The sequence below is a fragment of the Sphaeramia orbicularis genome, chromosome 14, assembly GCF_902148855.1.
Source record: "Sphaeramia orbicularis chromosome 14, fSphaOr1.1, whole genome shotgun sequence".
Lineage (NCBI taxonomy): Eukaryota > Metazoa > Chordata > Actinopteri > Kurtiformes > Apogonidae > Sphaeramia > Sphaeramia orbicularis.
Window position 1 is genome coordinate 31,936,241 of NC_043970.1, and position 17,734 is coordinate 31,953,974.

Sequence of the window (17,734 nt, forward strand, 5' to 3'; positions counted from 1 at the left end):
TTAAAATAAGACAGAATCACCTAAAGAGGAGCTTTTCAGTGAGAAATAAAAACTGATTTATAGACAATAGATCTGGAAAATCTGATTTCAACAAATCTTACCAAGATAATTTTCACTTGTTCCATTGGCAATTTTTTTTTTTTTGCTTGAATTAAGCAAAAAATTTTTTACTCTTTAGGTGATTATGTGTCATTTTAAGTGTGATGAGATATTTGGACTAGAAATAAGAAAAATACACTTGGTGAGATTCAGATTTTTGCAGTGCATGCACCAACCCACACACTGGAATTCATACTGTTACTGTAACTTTACTGTTCTTGATAAACCTGATCTGCACTAACATGTTTGAGTGTAAATCAATGCTTGTTATTGTTATTAAACTGTAATTAACAGGTTTTTTGTTTGTTTGTTTGTTTGTTTTTTGCATATTATCTCAATGAAGTGAGTAATGACTAGTATTAGAGTATGTTAAAATGTAAGAAAACATCAGATTAGCTGCATTAAAAATGTTTTTATTTCATAGTTTTCACACAGTTTATTAGTAAATACACTTCTTTGCTTCAGCAATTAAATGCTTGGCGTCCATCTGAGTGGACATTTTTGCAACTCCATGAAAAATGGGTTCATAAAACTATTTCAATTGCATTATTTTTTTTAATGCCTTGAGGAATAAAAACACTAACGGAAAAAGTCTTGATTAAGGCTCTTATAATGCATGCATGAAAGGGTTAAAGCCTTATGATTTAATTTTCTGTACTGGATCGTCCTGATATTCTGTCTTCATATTTTCCACACTGCAAAAATCCAAATGGTACCAAGTGTATTTTTGTCATTTCTAGTCAAAATATCCCATCACACTTAATGGAATGGAACAAGTGAAAATTATCTTGGTAAGATTTCTTGAAATAAGATTCTCAAGATCTATTGTCTGAAAATAAGTTCTTATATCTCACTTACAAGTTACTCTTTAGGTGATTATGTCTTATTTTAAGTGTGATGAGATATTTTGACTAGAAATGAGAAAAATACACTTTGTAAGATTTAGATTTTTGCAGTGAATAAAGTAAAAGAGAAGTGAGCAGATAGAACCCTTTCAGTTGTTCTATTCACAGTTGAACAGAGGCGTTTTCAGCTTGGACTTAAACATTGTCAGAGTAGAGGTCTGTTTCACATCATCAGGAAGACTGTTCCAGAGTCTAGCTGCATGAAACTGAAACTCAGCCTCACCATGTTTAGTTCTGACTCTGGGCACCAGCAAAAGACCAGCCCATGAGGTTCTCAGGGTCCGAGATGGTTCATATGGGACCAACATGTCATCAGCTATTAACAGAATTCATCCACACCAGCAGATAAACAGCACATGTTGCCTAGACATGACCTGCGTGTCTCACATTCCTGTCAACATACCTCAACGCACCGGTTTAATGAGAAACTCTTTGATGTTCATTTTTGGATTCTTCCTCATTCCTCACTTCTTTTCCGTCTTTCTTTACATATTTCATCTGCTTTCTCTGATCACTTGTACATCTCTGCACAAAGTTAATCCTCTTGCTCTTGTTATCTCTGTTCTTTACATGAGTTCAGGTCCTGCAAGCCCAGCTTTCATCTCTCCTCCAGGGGAAGGAACACATTCAGAGTAGCTGCAGCTTTACTGAACAGGCCCTCAGCCACGGAAGTGCAACTGAGGTGAGTGTGCAAACTGTAAATAGTACAAACAACCTTACAAATGATTTGCAGCATTAAGGAAAATGAGCTATCATTTACAGTACTGTGCAAAAGTTTCAGGCCAACGGTTTATTTGCAGGGTTCCTGTGGGGTCCTAAAAAGTCTTGAATTTACAAATCTGCATTTAATACCTTAAAAAAGTCTTTTAGGGTCAGTCTATAATTGTGGGACTTTTTGTGTTACCTTTACAGGGTAACATAGTTGACAGGTATCATAGTTCATGCCTGTCAAATGATAGTTCATTTTTGCTGTTTTCAGGCCTAAAATCAATATGGCCGTCTATAAACAAACACCACATCGCATTTTTACAGAAAGATTCTTCTAAATATTATATATACAACTGAGTAAAATTTAAATAGAAAGTTATTTATAAAGATATTGTAGTAACACTGTTGACATGCGATAAATCCACACTTGACTCACACACTACTTTATATTTTAGTTTAGTTCAGTTTAGTTTAGTTTAGTTTAGTTCAAATAACTTTGCTTTGTTGCATATTCGAAATAAACTTTATATTAAATAACTAAGAAAGAGGAGAAAGAACATACCTTGGAGTCTTGCCAGTGTTTTCTTCAGGAGGAAATAACATCATGTGGAGCAGGTCATGTGATTTGTAATTAACACACTTCCTTGAAACGTGTTTTTGTGGATAATTTAGTTGAAAGGGATTTCTTGGACACACATACAATTTTTTTTCATATAAAATTTGACATATATCCAAAAAAAAGAAATATCTGTCATGATTATCCCAACTTAATAAAAAGAACACAATCAAAACAGTTCTTGAATAAACTCATTTTATCATTGTTTAGCTAATGAGAAGGTAGTTGTTATTAAATTCAGACGGTTATTTAGTTGACATTTTAGTATATCCAGTCATGTTTTTATTAATATGTAATGTTTTCCATAATTAAATAATTATAGAATTCGTAAAGACATGATCATAACAAACATAAAAAACATTATTATTATTATTATTATTATTATTATTATTATTATTATTATTATTATTATTATTATTATTATTTATTTTAAACTTTTAATAAAAATATACGCAAGATATATCCCATGGATTTCAAAAGTCCCTCAATTATATATTGACCCTTATTTATGATCTGTCCATTTGTGGGAAATATAAAAAATGAAGTGATATGATGCACAATAACATTCAGTTTTAATGTAAAAAGTTGTATGAAAATTGTAACTATATTGCGTCTTCTTGGTAAATGTAGGTACTGCTAGTTCAGAAGCAGATGAGTGAGCGGGTAATAGCACTTGCACGACACGATTTCCCTGAGAGACCACATCAGAACGCACATCTGGACTGTCAGGTATAAGCTGCGTTCTTTTTTTACTCAGTCTCTTTACTCTTCTTTGTCTGAACGCACAAGTTCACACATTCTTTTAACCCATTGTGTCTCTCACTAATGTCTTCTCCAGGTGGAGACTGAAGGTCTGAGGCGCTCCATCCAGAACCTGGGGGTTCTCCTCACCACGGGGGCTGTGGCTCACACCTCTGTCGCCACAGGAGAGGGTCTCCGCCATGCAGCAACCGGGCAGCACCACACCATCACAGTGACGACAAAAGACAAAGTAATGCCATTAAATTATGCAACCTCACTATCATCTGCTGTAGCCTAAAACTATCAAGATAATGTTTTTGGTAGTGCGTCTGTATAATTATTTTAGTATTTAACCCATAAAGACCCAGAGCTACTTTTGTGGCAGTTTATCAATTTTTCTGTCTTTAACCTTTACTTAAGTGATTTATCATCAATTATTGTAATATTACCCTCTGTATTTTGTATTTTCCACTGTAAATCATGTATTTCCCTATATTTTATTTCTTAGGGTTAATTTAGACATTCATGAAAACTCAGATTAACCCATAAAGACCCAGTGCTACTTTTGTGACACTTTGCAAAAGAATTTTTCTCTCTATTTAACCTTTCTTAAGTGATTTGTCACTATTTATTTTAAAATCCTCCTCTGTATTTTGCGTTTCTTCAATAAAAATCAGGTGTTTTCCCCATGTTTAATTTACTGATCATATAGATGTTTATAAAAACTTGTCATAATATCAGAAACAGAGAAAAATAAAGAAAAAGTAAATTTTTCAGCAAATATATCATTAAGTGAACGTAAAAACAAGTGTCTCCATCCACTGTCATTGATCAAACTCCATGGGTTTTGCTGGTCAATCAATGTTGTAGAAGATGACAGTGTTTCCACGGTAACTACAGAGCCTCTGAACATCCAAATGAGTCATATCTGATGACCATGAAAAGATGACAAACTGCATTTTACACCAATTATTTACATGTATTGATAGGATTAGTGGATCAGATGTTATTTAACATTGTCTGTTGGTAGAGGATTTTGCTCACCACTGGTTGTTTGGGTCTTTATGGGTTAAATTCAAAGATTATTACATCAAAACAGAGAAAAAAGAAGAAAAAGTCACTTTTTCAGCTAAAATATCAACAACAATGCAAAAAACCAGCTCTTCCAACCACTGTCATTTATTAAACTCCATGGGTTTTGCTGGTCAATCAATGTTGTAGAAGATGACAGTGTTTCCATGGTAACTACAGAGCCTCTGAACATCCAAATGGGGCATATCTGATGACCATGAAAAGATGATAAACTGTATTTTACACCAATTATTTACATGTATTGATAGGATTAGTGGATCAACAGGTATTAAACAGTTTCGATCAGTAGCTGCTTTTGGTTTAATAGTGGATGTTTGGGTCTTTATGGGTTAATTTTATCAGATTTCCTTCTGTTTTATTCTGCTCCTGTAAAAATATCATTTATTATGGCAACCAGTGAAGCAACCAAAGCAATTATTACTGCATTAGAAGTCATTGTTGTATCAGCTGAAAACAACTCAACCGTGTGCATATTCACTTTAAAAAGAGAAACAATTTGTGTTTGTGCCAAGACATGAATAGTTTTAATGCAGAATATTTTAATAGTCAAACTCTTCTGCATGTAAAAATAAACCACCACAAAGTTGACAGACTATTTTGGAAAATGAGATGACATATGTTGCCATTTATTTCTCTACACCCAGCGCCTGTTTCCTTGTTGCATTGTATTAACTGTTACAGAACCAAAATTGAATGAATGACCTCTGCCTGCAGGATGGGGAGTTGGTGCGAACAGGAAATGCTGTTTTAAAAGCGGAGATAGCATCGGTCGACGGGAACCGGGCTGCGGAGACAGAGATATCGGACAATAAGAATGGGACGTATGAGGTGGGCTACACATTACGCACAGAGGGGGAGTACACCTTCTCACTGTTGCTGTATGGCCAGCCGATACGTGGCAGCCCGTTCCGTCTGCGGGCCGTCAAACCCTCAGATGTACCACAGTCTCCAGATGATGTGAAGAGGAGGGTGAAGTCTCCCAGTGGGACGGGGGGTCACATACGACAGAAGGCAGTGCGACGACCATCCAGCATGTACAGCACCACCAAGAAGAAGGAGAACCCCATTGAAGATGAGCTCATCTACAGAGTCGGTAAGAAAAAACAAAAACAAAAAAAAACAGTCAAATACTTTTTTTTTTTTACACTTAGTTTGGTAACACTTTATAATAAGTACACACTATGAAGCATTAGTTAAGCATTAACAAATACTGAATTCATCATTTATAAAGCATATTTCTGACATGAACACTCATTAACCCTTTCATGCATGAATTATGAGAGCCTTAATCAAGATGTTTTGTTTTCCTAAGTGTTTTAATTCCTCTAGGCATTAAAAAAAACAAAACAAAAAAAAAACAATGCGATTTAATTTTTTTTTTTTTTTTTTTTTTTAATGAACCTATCTGAGATTCAGAAAGGTCCACTCAACTGGACACCATGCATTTAATTTTTGAAGCAAAGAAACATATTTACTGATATACTGTGTGAAAACTATAAAATAAATTTTTTTAAAATGCAGCTAATCTGACATTTTCTCACATTTTAACATACTCTAATAATAGTCACTACTCACTTCATGGAGATAATATGCAAACAAACAAACAAACAAACAAACAAACAAACAAACAAACAAACAAACAAACAAACAAACACGTATTTACAGTCTAATAACAACAACAAGCACTTGATTTACACTCAAACAAGTTACTGCAGATCAGGTTTATCAAGAACAATAAATTGCAGTATATGGGATGGTGCATAAGCATCCACTGTGTTGACTGATATGGAACTAAAACAACAAAATCCATGAATATATAAGAGAACAGCTGTAGAAAAGATGTCCACTGTAGTGACCACTATGCATGAAAGGGTTAATATATGGTTTATAAGCACAATTATAATGGTTTTACTAATTATTCATAAGCTCATCTACATTGTGCTTAATGATTGTATTTTCATATTTTATAAATTATGGATTCGGCTTTTTAAAAATTTCATATTGCATCACTTACAAACCAGTTATGATGTGCATTTATACTCACACATACACTATTCAGACATGTACTAACGGTGAGTGAATGTGTTAGTGGGCATTTTATACTAACTCATGCATTTCCTCTCCAATAGATGTCCTATAAACAGTTATTAATACAGGAATTAATTATTTCAGGTAGTTATAAAGCACTTACTACTCATTAATTAAGTCTATGGTGTGAGCTCATCAAAGTGTGGACAATCTATGCCATATAAAGCATTTACAAATGAGATTTAAAGGTTGGAAATGCCTTAAGACTCACAAAAGTCTCAGTTATTCTAACAAAGGAAAGACAGCACATGGGATTATCAAACAAACTGCATGATTGAATGATGAATGATTATGATTATGAATGATTAGTAAAACATTTATAACTTTGCTTATAAACCATATATCAATGAGTATTCATGTCAGAAATATGCTTTATAAATCATGAATTCAGTATTTGTCAATGCTTAACTAATGCTTCATAGTGTGTACTTATTATAAAGTGTTACCCTTAGTTTTTATTAGTTATTTATCATTTTGTCACACAGAACATAACAACAACAAACAACAATCGGCAATAGATAATAGTCACAATCTAATCGTAAAGATAATTTAGTTTACAGTTATGAAATAGCAATCAAGTAACAAAATTACATTTTTAGAGCAGCAGTTTGTTTTTTTTTTTTTATAACATTTCAGAGGACTAAGAGACAAACCACACATTAATTGCATTTAAAGAAACTAATCCAGGGTCATGTTTAATTTCTGGAAAACAGGAAAGAGATAAAGCTGCTGCAATTACTCTTGGTGGCAAGTAAGAAAGCAGTTACAAGGAGATGGTTGAGCCCGATTCTGCCTACCCTAGAGGATTAGATTGGAATTATTTGAGAGGTATACAGGATGGAAATTTGACCTACTGATTAAGAATCCAAAACGACACATTTTACCAAATTTGGAACAACTGGATTTTATTCATAGCCCCCATGAGAGCAGACTTTATTTGATCTCACTGGCAATATTTTTTCTTTGTAACATTCTTATTTAATTTCTGACTGGTTTTCGAGGATCATTTCTATGACAGCAGAGACAGAACCCCCAGTTCTCTGTTTTCTATGTGTTGTTCAATCTTTAATTAAGTTGTATCACAGTTTTTTTTCTTTCTAAGTGAGTATATGAGCCCCATCTGGCTGGTGAAGTGCATCTCCTGGACTCAAAAAAACCCAAACAAACTGGAATGACATTTATTTGTGTATTTATTTTTTTCTACCAATGTCGATATGCCGGTGAATTTTGATGATCACTCCAAATAAAGATAGAATTTTAAAAAAAAAATAAGAAAAGAAACTAATCCATTTGCCCCACCTTATCATGCAAAGTGAAGTTTGCAGCCTCAACATAAATGTTAATCTCTACATTTTGTGAATTTCATCAACAATTTTCAACCAATCCTCCAGCACTGATGGATCAAGTTGAAGCCATTTATGAGTGATTTTTTTTTTTTTTTTTGCTGCAGCACGAATGATTTTTAGAAGATATTTGTCATTTATTGTCAAATCATCAGGAGGATCTCCTAACAGAAGACGGTCAAATACTTTTATGAAGATTCTTTGTCAGTGTATTGTACATATGGACATGCACTGCAAAAAAAGGCCTGTACAAATATCAAAAATCAAACTCATTATTGGGTTAAAATGTGTTATTTCAAGTAGAATTATCTGCCAGTGTGGTAAGAAAATTGCACTTATCAAGGTTTCCTAAAATAAGAAAATATTGTAGAATGCTAAAATTCTTATTTCAAGCAGAATATACTTATTTCAAGTCTTCATAGTAAGATTTTTTATTTTTATTTAAATCTATGGCATATACATCTTATGAAGATGTAATACCTCAATAGATATTGAGCAAAACTGTCATTTAGTCAAGTGAGGAAATGTTAATGAAATTGACCAAATCTCTTGAATGGACTCTATTGTTTACTGTATTTCAAATGTAGAATTTCATGTCTAAAATAGTGGTATGTTTTACATTTTAAACCCATAAAGACTCAAACATCCATCACTGACCAAAAGCATCTACTGATCTACACTGTTTAATACATGTTGATCCACTAATCCTATCAATACATGTAAATAATTGGTGTAAAATGCAGTTTTTAATCTTTTCATGGTCATCAGATATGATCCATTTGGACGTTCATATGCTCTGTAGTTACCATGGAAACACTGTCATCTTCTAGAACATTGATTCACCAGTAAAACCCATGGAGTTTGATCAATGACAGTGTATGGACACACTTAGTTTATGTTCAATTAATGAGAGACTTTACTGAAAAAGTCGCTTTTCCACAGTTTTTTGTTTTTTTTTTTTTTTATATAATAACCCTAAATAAGTTATACTTCCTCCCACTCCTTTTTGAATGTGTAATTGAAGTCATGCATATGTATAAGCTTTGTTTTTGTTTAGTTTTTTTTTTTTTTTTTTTTTCCATGACTTCTTCCTACCTGTTTTATTTCTAAGGATTATGTATGATTACTTTATCTTGCTGGATATTCAAAATAAACTAAACCAAAAAAAACAAAACAAAACCCTCAACTTTAATATGACCTTTTATAAACATCTTTATAATCAGTAAATTAAATACAGGAAAATACCTAATTTATAGTGATAACATGCAAAAGACAGAGGGTAATATTATAAGGAATGATGATAAATCACTTAAGAAAGGTTAGATATAGAGGAAATTTTATTTGGGAACTGACACAAAAGTAGTGCTGGGTCTTTATAGGTTACGGAAAAGGTGTTACACCTTGAGCCTGAGGTGAAAATAACAACTAAAATGATATATTTGTCAGGTTCCCGGGGCAGAGAAAAAGGCGAGTTTACCAACCTGCAGGGAATCTCAGCCTCTAGTAACGGCAGAGTGGTGGTGGCCGACAGCAACAACCAGTGCATACAGGTACGAGGGGAAAATACAACTACGGTAAATACAGTATGTGGTGTAATTATATTCACTGATACTGGGATATTCGATAATTGATCACTGCAGATATTCTCCAACGACGGCCAGTTCAAGATGCGCTTCGGGGTCAGAGGTCGGTCTCCTGGTCAGCTGCAGAGACCGACAGGAGTCACCGTGGACATGAACGGTGACATTGTTGTAGCCGACTATGACAATCGATGGGTGAGCATCTTCTCATCCGATGGGAAGTTTAAGGTAAGATCTCACTTTGACAATTACCTACTTGAGCAAAAGAAGATATAAACCCCTAAATAACATCACACCTCCGCTCCTTGTGTTCCTCCTCCTTAGAATAAAATCGGCGCAGGTCGGCTAATGGGTCCTAAAGGTGTGGCTGTGGACAAGAACGGACATATCATCACCGTGGACAACAAGGCCTGCTGCGTGTTTATCTTTCAGTCCAATGGGAAGCTTGTGACTAAGTTTGGAGGCAGGGGGACGTCTGACAGACAGTTTGCAGGTGAGAAACAGAATGAAAATAAACCATCAGATCACACTTCAGCAACACCCCCTTCTGTACTGGCACTGCAGAGTTCAGCAGCTTTCACACATTCAGGCTCAGATTCAGAACTCTTCTATGTATGTTACAGTTGTTTCATGCAAGGATAAAAAAGTAGTAGGAAAGAAATGATCAATATTACAAAAATAATTAAATATGTGTATATAAAGCTCTAAATATATACATTAAAACACAATTAAAACAGCAATTTGTACAATATGTACCAGACAAATATCAATATACATGTGCAAAATATTGTTGTGTGTAATTGTAATTATGTGGTTTTCTAAGATGTTTTTCTATTAATTAATTAATTTATTTATGGAAGCATTTACAGCATTTTACATTATTGTTTTTCTCTTACCTCTATTCTAAATATTATTGGCAGTTTGATAAGTGCATTTCACAGCAGAACACAACAATTTACTGATATAAATTAGTGTTTTTTTTGTCTAAAATATGTCCCCATAAATTCATTCAAAGCACAGGAATGAAATTATGACAGTAGTTTTAACCACAAATCATACTTGAATGTCCTCCCTGGTGTTTTTCCAGATTGCCCAGTTCTCTGCATGGTTATAATAGTTTTGGATTTTTCATTATAGTTTAGTTTTATTTAGTTTTGACTTTTTTTCCCCCTGTAATTCAGTTAGTTTTAATTAGTTTTTAGAGCAGTTTTACTAGTTTTTATTAGTTTTTGTGTTTTTTTCTAAATGCTTAATTTTAGTTTCTTTATATTTTTTATCTTCCTCGCCGTTGTGTTCAAATAAATCCCATACAAGACTCTGCTGCTTTCTCCCAAATTTAGTCTCCATGTTGCCAGGTAGAGTGGGGACGAGAAGACGACTCTAAACGACAAGTGACGGACCGTGAAGTGCTGTGCTAAAATTGCTTGAGCATAACAAATCAATTTCATATCAATCCAACATCGACAAAAACAAAGGGAATTTTATCCATCATTTTATACATTTTAGTTGGTTTTGTAGGCACACAATACAGTTTTAGTTAGTTATCATTTCTTTTACGCTAGTTTTTATTTATTTCAGTTTACGAAAATGTTATTTCAATTCTAGTTTTCGTCATTTCGTTAGTTTCCGTTAGCGATAACAACCTTGATTCTCTGCTGTTTTCTCTGGTGACACTTTTATTGCCAGTTTGATGAAAAACTATATTGTTTGTGTGTGCTTTCATTGTGTTTGTGGATATATATCTGTATTTATTTAAAGCTGAGGCTGCGGGCGAGGCACTGACCCCCCCTGCTCCCCCTCCGTGCTGAGCTGGTGCTGATCACCCTTCTCTATTTTCTTCTTTGCTTTAATCTTTATTTCTGACTACCATTTGTTTCTTTCTTTCTGTTCTTCCTCCTTTTTTTCCCAATTCAGAAAAACTTGGTCCAAACTATAATAAATCTGGCTCAGTTTTCAGTAAGTACTAAGTGTGGCCTTGCTGCAACCTTGATTCCACAGTGCAGTGACCTCTGTCTAACCCAACTCCCTGATTCTGTGTCTGACCTCCCAAGAACTCCGATTATTGACAAGTTGTTGGATTCGAGTTGCCTGTACAACAATGATCAGAGATACATGTACATGCCATTGTAATAATCAGCAACTATTACAATAATGAACATTTTGTCATGTGCATTGTGTTTATTGTGTAAAACAGCCATGGGAAGATCAGTGTGAATGATTTTAATGCTCCAACTCCAGTGCCATGAAACTAACAAATGTGTCCTGCATTAATGCACAATAATCAGTGATAATCTGAACCTACAGAGCTCAGGCTGGGATTTGACATATTTAATGGGGAGCTCTGCCATTTACTTTAAAGGTCACTTAATCAGCATCTTATCATAGTGTCATAAAATCTGATACCTGATTAAAAAAAAATCATATAAAATAGGAAAGTTAGTGATTTGACTGGAAAAAAAAAAAAAAAAAAATAATAATACCATTGTTTGTCTGAAATGTACTATTTTTTTCAGCTAATCATATGATCAGACACAGGTTGTGTATTATTAGTATTGTTACAGCTCTAGGTTCAGCTACAAATCTATTGTAACAACTTACTAACAGTAAAGGAAATGGTACAAACTATAGGAGTCAGTTCCAACTGCAACAAATTCCACTCTAATTTGACCATCTTGTACCTCCAGGTCCCCACTTCGTCGCAGTGAACAACAAGAATGAAATTGTTGTGACTGATTTTCATAATCACTCCGTCAAGGTAAGGAATTTTTTATGATGCTACCAATATAAGCAGGTGAATATGTCATAGTCATAGTTTATTTCAGTCATATATGCAGTTCAAAACAGCAGAAGAAGAGAGAAACAATAGAATTTGACCAATCAGACCATTCTTGTTTTCTTTAATTTCTTGGTCATTTTTATGCCTGGTACAACTAAAGGTACATTTGTTCGGACAAATATAATGATAAAAACAAAACTAGCTCATAAGAGTTTAATTTAAGAGTTGATATCTATCTATTTTCCATGTTTTCTTGATAATAACTAAAATCACTTCAGTTCTTACATCAATATCCATGGCATTGTACTGACAACAACAGTGCTTTTAGGCATTCCATGTTTTCTTTTCTGTCTGTTTTAGTCACATGATACACACAGGAGTTAGTTCTTGATTGCATAACCATTGTTTTAGATGACTTTTGATGGTCTAATAATTTTTTCCGCCATTGTATAAAAACTTTTTTTTTTCAGTTACAGCCATAACTCTCAAATACAGATGCATATAATGCTTTTTTGAACATAACAAAGGAAGTACATTGCTTAAGTTTTAAATGAGCACTATTCCACAGTTGAACCCCTTTAAAGGAAATAAATCTTCTTTTTAAGTTTCTTTTTTGCTTTTTGTAACATAAATGTGCATCTTGCAATTTGGATTTCAGACACTGTAAAAAACTTTTGCACACAATCTGGAAGTGTTTTGTTTTGCGCTTTAAACATGACTTGCATTGTTCTATAATAAATCAAGTCTCTAAACTTCAAAACATGAAAATTTTAAAATAATGGATTAGTATGATCATAATATCCCACTTCATTTATGATACGTATGGCTTGTTTTTGTTGTAAAAAAAAATGTATCAGTTGTGGTTTTAAAAGTAGAGCCCCATAATTCAACACAACAAGTTAAATAAGGAAGTATCAGTGAGCAGTAAATTAACCCTTTCATGCATGAATTATGAGAACCTTAATCAAGATTTTTCTTTTTTCCTGAGTGTTTTTATTCATCTTTAGGCATGAACAAAAAAATTGATAGATTTTTTTTATGAACCTATATTTCATGGAGTTATAAAAATGTCCATTCAGCTGGACACCATGCATTTCATTTTAGAAGCAAAGAAACACATATTTACTGATATACAGTGGGAAAACTATGTAATAAAAACAATTTTAATGCTGCTAATCTGATGTTTTCTCACATTTTAACATACCTGCATGGAGATAATATGCAAAAAAAAAAAACTTTTTGTTTACAAAAACAGAAAACAAAACTGTTAATTACAGTCTAATAACAATTGTTAATTTTTTTTACACTCAGACATGTCACTGCAGATCAGGTTTATCTACAACAGCGAAGTTACAGTAATGGTATGAATTGCAGTGTATGGGATGGTGCATAAGCGTTCACTGTGTTGGCTGATATGGAACTAAAACAACAAAACCCATGAATATACAAAAGCACACCTTTGAACAGCTGTCCACTATAGTGACCACTATGCATGAAAGCGTTAAATATAAACCTTTGTAATTTAGCATGTCTTTTGCTTTGTACATGTATATGTGATGGTATTAGTATTATTTCTATAAAGTTGGACCATATTAAACTGCAGAAAATCTATACTTTGTCCTGCTCCAGGTGTACAGTGCAGATGGGGAGTTCTTGTTTAAATTCGGCTCTCATGGTGAAGGCAATGGGCAGTTCAACGCTCCCACAGGTGTGGCCGTCGACGCCAATGGAAACATCATTGTAGCCGACTGGGGTAACAGCAGAATACAGGTGAGAACCGGCTCATACCGTCGACTGCTAACATCAGCTCAGTTAGTTTATTTCAGTCTCTATTGAACATTTTTCCAGAATTAGGACAAATAATATTCAACAATAAGACAATAAATGACATGAAAGAACTAAATATTGACTGAGAAGTTGTAGGCTGAAGATAAAGCCTATTACACCTACCCTTTTACATATTAAAGTAAGCAGTACTTTAGGTGAAAGCAACCATGAAATTAAAACATTTCCTGAAAAGTTTCATCAATAGTTAACTAGTAAATAAAGAAACAAAAACCAAATTTCCAAGTAATTTATAAAAATATACAGAATATTTAATGATCCCTGAAGGAAAGTTGGTTTATTACAGTTGTTCTACTCAGTATCAGACATATAAAATATCAGCCTAAAATCACCATAAAGTAGAATAAAGGTAAAAATATGACAAAAATACAAATATGAACTAAGTAGTAGTGCAACTAAAAAGTATAGATATTACAGCAGATATACTGTGATTATACATCATTATTATATTTGTTCACCACCTTTATTCTAAATATTTTTAAATGTGTATATTGAATCTTCTTTCTTAATTCAATTTCAGTCATTCCACATGTTTAACACTTTACCAGATCTACTTTTTATAGAGTCCACAACCTCTGAATACCATGTGAGAGTAATTTATTTTGTGTTTTGTACATTATCCGTGCATTCTTACAATCAACCAAGTCATGAAACTATAAGTTAGTAAATATTGCAGTGGTTGGTGCATAATCTGACTAGTTCTGAACTCTTATTGCTCTTGTCTTCTGTAACAGAAAAGTCAGGTTAGTGTGGGTCTGTTATGTGTTACCTCAAAACTCCAAACAATAGATCATGTATGAAACTATGAGGGAATAATACAGTCTGTGTAGTGACCTGAGGATCAAGAATACTTACTTTTTTTTTTATTTTTTTTTTTTAACATTGCTTATGTGTTTATTTCAAGATTAGTTTTTTTAGTTCAGCTTCATCAATCATAAATTTAACTTGGGTCAATTTCACAATTTGTAAATATTGCAAACTTATTTTAACTTGAATTTGTTCATTTATTAACTCATAAAGACCCAAACAGCCACCAATGACCAAAAGCATATGCTGATCTAAACTGTTTAATACCTGTTGATCCTCTAATCCTATCAACACATGTAAATAATGGGTGTAAAACGCAGTTTGTCATCTTTTCATGGTCATCAGATATGACCTATTTAAGATGTTCAGAGGCACTGTAGTTACCGTGGAAACACCGTCATCTTCTGTAACATTGATTCACCAGTAAAACCCATGGAGTTGGATCAATGACAGTGGATAGACACACTGAGTTTACGTTTAGTTAATTATATATTTGTTGAAAATGTCACTTTTTCTTCAGTTTTCTGTTTCTGATTCAACAACCTTTGAATTTACTCTAAGCTTTAATGAGCATCTACATGATCAGTGGATTAAATATGGGAAAATACTAATTCACACTGAAAAAAATGCTAAATACGGAGGATACTAATATTATAAATGGTGCTAAATCATTTAATAGAAGTTAAATAGAGGGAAAAATTTATTTGGGAAGTGACACAAAAGTAGCGCTGGGTCTTTATGGGTTAATGTCAAACAAAGTTTTTTTTTTTAACTTTTATTTCACTTTCTAGTGAGTTCAGAAATTGTTTCAATATTAATTTGTGTCTAAATTACATTTTAAGCAGTTTAGACACACTTTCATCAACAGATAAATGGTGAAATAGCATTAAAATATCAAGTGAGATACATCTGTGTTTTCTTTTTTTTTGTTTGTTTGTTACAGGTCTTTGACAGCACAGGCTCCTTCCTTTCATACATCAACACCTCAGCAGACCCCCTGTACGGACCCCAGGGCCTCGCCCTCACTTCAGATGGACATGTGGCCGTGGCCGACTCTGGAAACCACTGCTTCAAAGTTTACCGGTACCTGCAGTAGGAGGACACAGACAGAGACGACTCCCACACTGACCTTTAACAAACATACTGGTAGTGGACATAGAGCTGCAACATGACGCTGTGTAGTCATGTCTCACTATTCTTTTTACTTTTCATCTCATCTACAATAATCTAAATCTTTTCTGAAAACAACCACAAAAAGTGTTGTAAGAAGTAATATTAACCCTTGTGCTTCACTTTAAAAATGTATGCTTCAATAAGGATCAAAACCAGCTCTATATGTAAAGTGTCATGAGATAACTTTTGTTATGATTTGGTGCTATATAAAGAAAATTTGAGTGATTGATTGGGTGACACGGTGGTGCAGTGGATAGCGCTTGTGCCTCACAGCAAGAAGTTCCTGGGTTTGACAGGGGGTGGGACCTTTCTGTGTGGAGTTTGCATGTTCTCCCCGTGTCTGCGTGGGTTCTCTCCGGGTACTCCGGCTTCCTCCCACAATCCAAAGACATGCACTGATAGGTTAATTGGTTAATCTAAGTTGCCCATAGGTGCGAATGTGAGAGTGATTGTTTGTCTCTATATGTCAGGCCTGCGATGAACTGGTGAAATGTCCAGGGTGTACCCCGCCTTAGCCCGTAAGTAGCTGGGATAGGCTCCAAGCGACTAGTGAGGATAAAAGCGGGTTCAGATAATGAATGAATGAATGAATGATTGATTGATCTATTAATTGATCAATTGAAAATATTCACGTCAAAAAGAGGCCTTAAAAACTCTCTCTTATCTGTCATTAGTTTTTTATCATAAATGTGAAATATTCTTAAGAGGTCTGATTTTTTTATCACTGTTTTGGAGGTATTTTTATACACTGTTGCCCATAATCTTGGAATGAAATATATACGTTTTTTTTTTACCTCTTCTCCTGAAATGATTGTGATAATGTGATATATTCTTGATAAAGTGTAACAATCAAAGGTGATTACTGATGTGTATAAATAGGAACAAAAAGAGGAATAAGCCTGAAAATGACATTATTATACACAACTTTATGGACAACAGTGAATTTTTGTGTCTTCAAAGCACAATGACCTTTATTGAAATTTATACACAAAAGTAAATTTTACTTAGAAGGCTTAAAATATGATGTTCAAATAGTGTGAAGATGTGTGCGTGTGAATGCACATGTGTGTATGTGTGTGTGAAAGAGAATGAGTGGCAGAGGTAAAGAGAGTAAAATTAAATTAATATTACTAAAATGTGCAGTTTAATACATATAAGTACACAACTGACCCACAACACAGGGATAGTTCACAGAAAAATATCATGCATTTACCACTTAGGCTAAACACGAGAAAATCACTCAAGTATTTAAATATAGTGAAATCTAATCTAATCTAAGACCTTAGTCTAAATTGAATACCTAGTATAATAGAACACATTATTTTGAAAATATGGATATTTTTAAACTCATTATAGGAAATGAGGTTAAAATCTTAAAATTCAAGTAAAAAGACTCACCTTTACCTAATGTAATTTGCATTATTTGCATTAACACAGGGCAAATAAACCCCAAATCTAAATGTAAAATGTTAAAAAAAAAGTCCTTTGTGATGCACAAGGGTTAATTAATTTTCCTTGAAGCTTAAATAATCAACACTGATCAGTTGTGTTTTAGAGTAGTTTTGACTAAAACCCTCTCCTAAAAATATGGAGTGCTGTAAATAAACCCACATTCATAAGCAACTCAGGAGTCGACGCTAAGTGAAATCATGTAAGTACATAAATGGATCTATGATTTGATTGAAAATCCTCAGTGGGAAAATGTATTGGAAATGTATCTCTAGAAAAAAGGAGTTTCTGCTCTTTTTCTGACCAGTGTGATTTCACCAGCTCTTAGTCTGACAGTCTAACGTTGGCGATATACTATAATTTTCCCCGCAATGAATATAGGCAGCACTTCCAGTAACCAGCAAACAGCATCCACAAGTAAGTGTCTCCAGATGAGAACGATGACGCTTTGGTATTGAGATTAAAATGCTCAGGCCTTTCCTTGAACACTGTTGCATGCCAGTGTTAAAAAA

General features: G+C 33.8%; 1 protein-coding gene across 4 annotated transcripts in view; it reads left to right on the forward strand.

Annotated features, from left to right (window-relative positions):
* Window positions 1-15,920, forward strand: part of trim3b (tripartite motif containing 3b) — a 41,972-nt gene extending 26,052 nt beyond the window's left edge. For 3 of the 4 annotated variants that reach the window (XM_030153774.1, XM_030153776.1, XM_030153775.1), the window contains exons 7-17: window positions 1,585-1,686; window positions 2,959-3,057; window positions 3,167-3,319; window positions 4,876-5,254; window positions 9,039-9,142; window positions 9,233-9,400; window positions 9,497-9,665; window positions 11,087-11,128; window positions 11,857-11,927; window positions 13,578-13,718; window positions 15,544-15,920. In XM_030153774.1, coding sequence (XP_030009634.1) covers window positions 1,585-1,686; window positions 2,959-3,057; window positions 3,167-3,319; window positions 4,876-5,254; window positions 9,039-9,142; window positions 9,233-9,400; window positions 9,497-9,665; window positions 11,087-11,128; window positions 11,857-11,927; window positions 13,578-13,718; window positions 15,544-15,696 — 1,581 coding nt within the window. In that variant the 3' untranslated portion in view covers window positions 15,697-15,920. The remainder of the gene's footprint in view (window positions 1-1,584; window positions 1,687-2,958; window positions 3,058-3,166; window positions 3,320-4,875; window positions 5,255-9,038; window positions 9,143-9,232; window positions 9,401-9,496; window positions 9,666-11,086; window positions 11,129-11,856; window positions 11,928-13,577; window positions 13,719-15,543) is intronic. The other variant, XM_030153777.1, reaches the window with a different exon arrangement.
* Window positions 15,921-17,734: the final 1,814 nt, after the last annotated feature.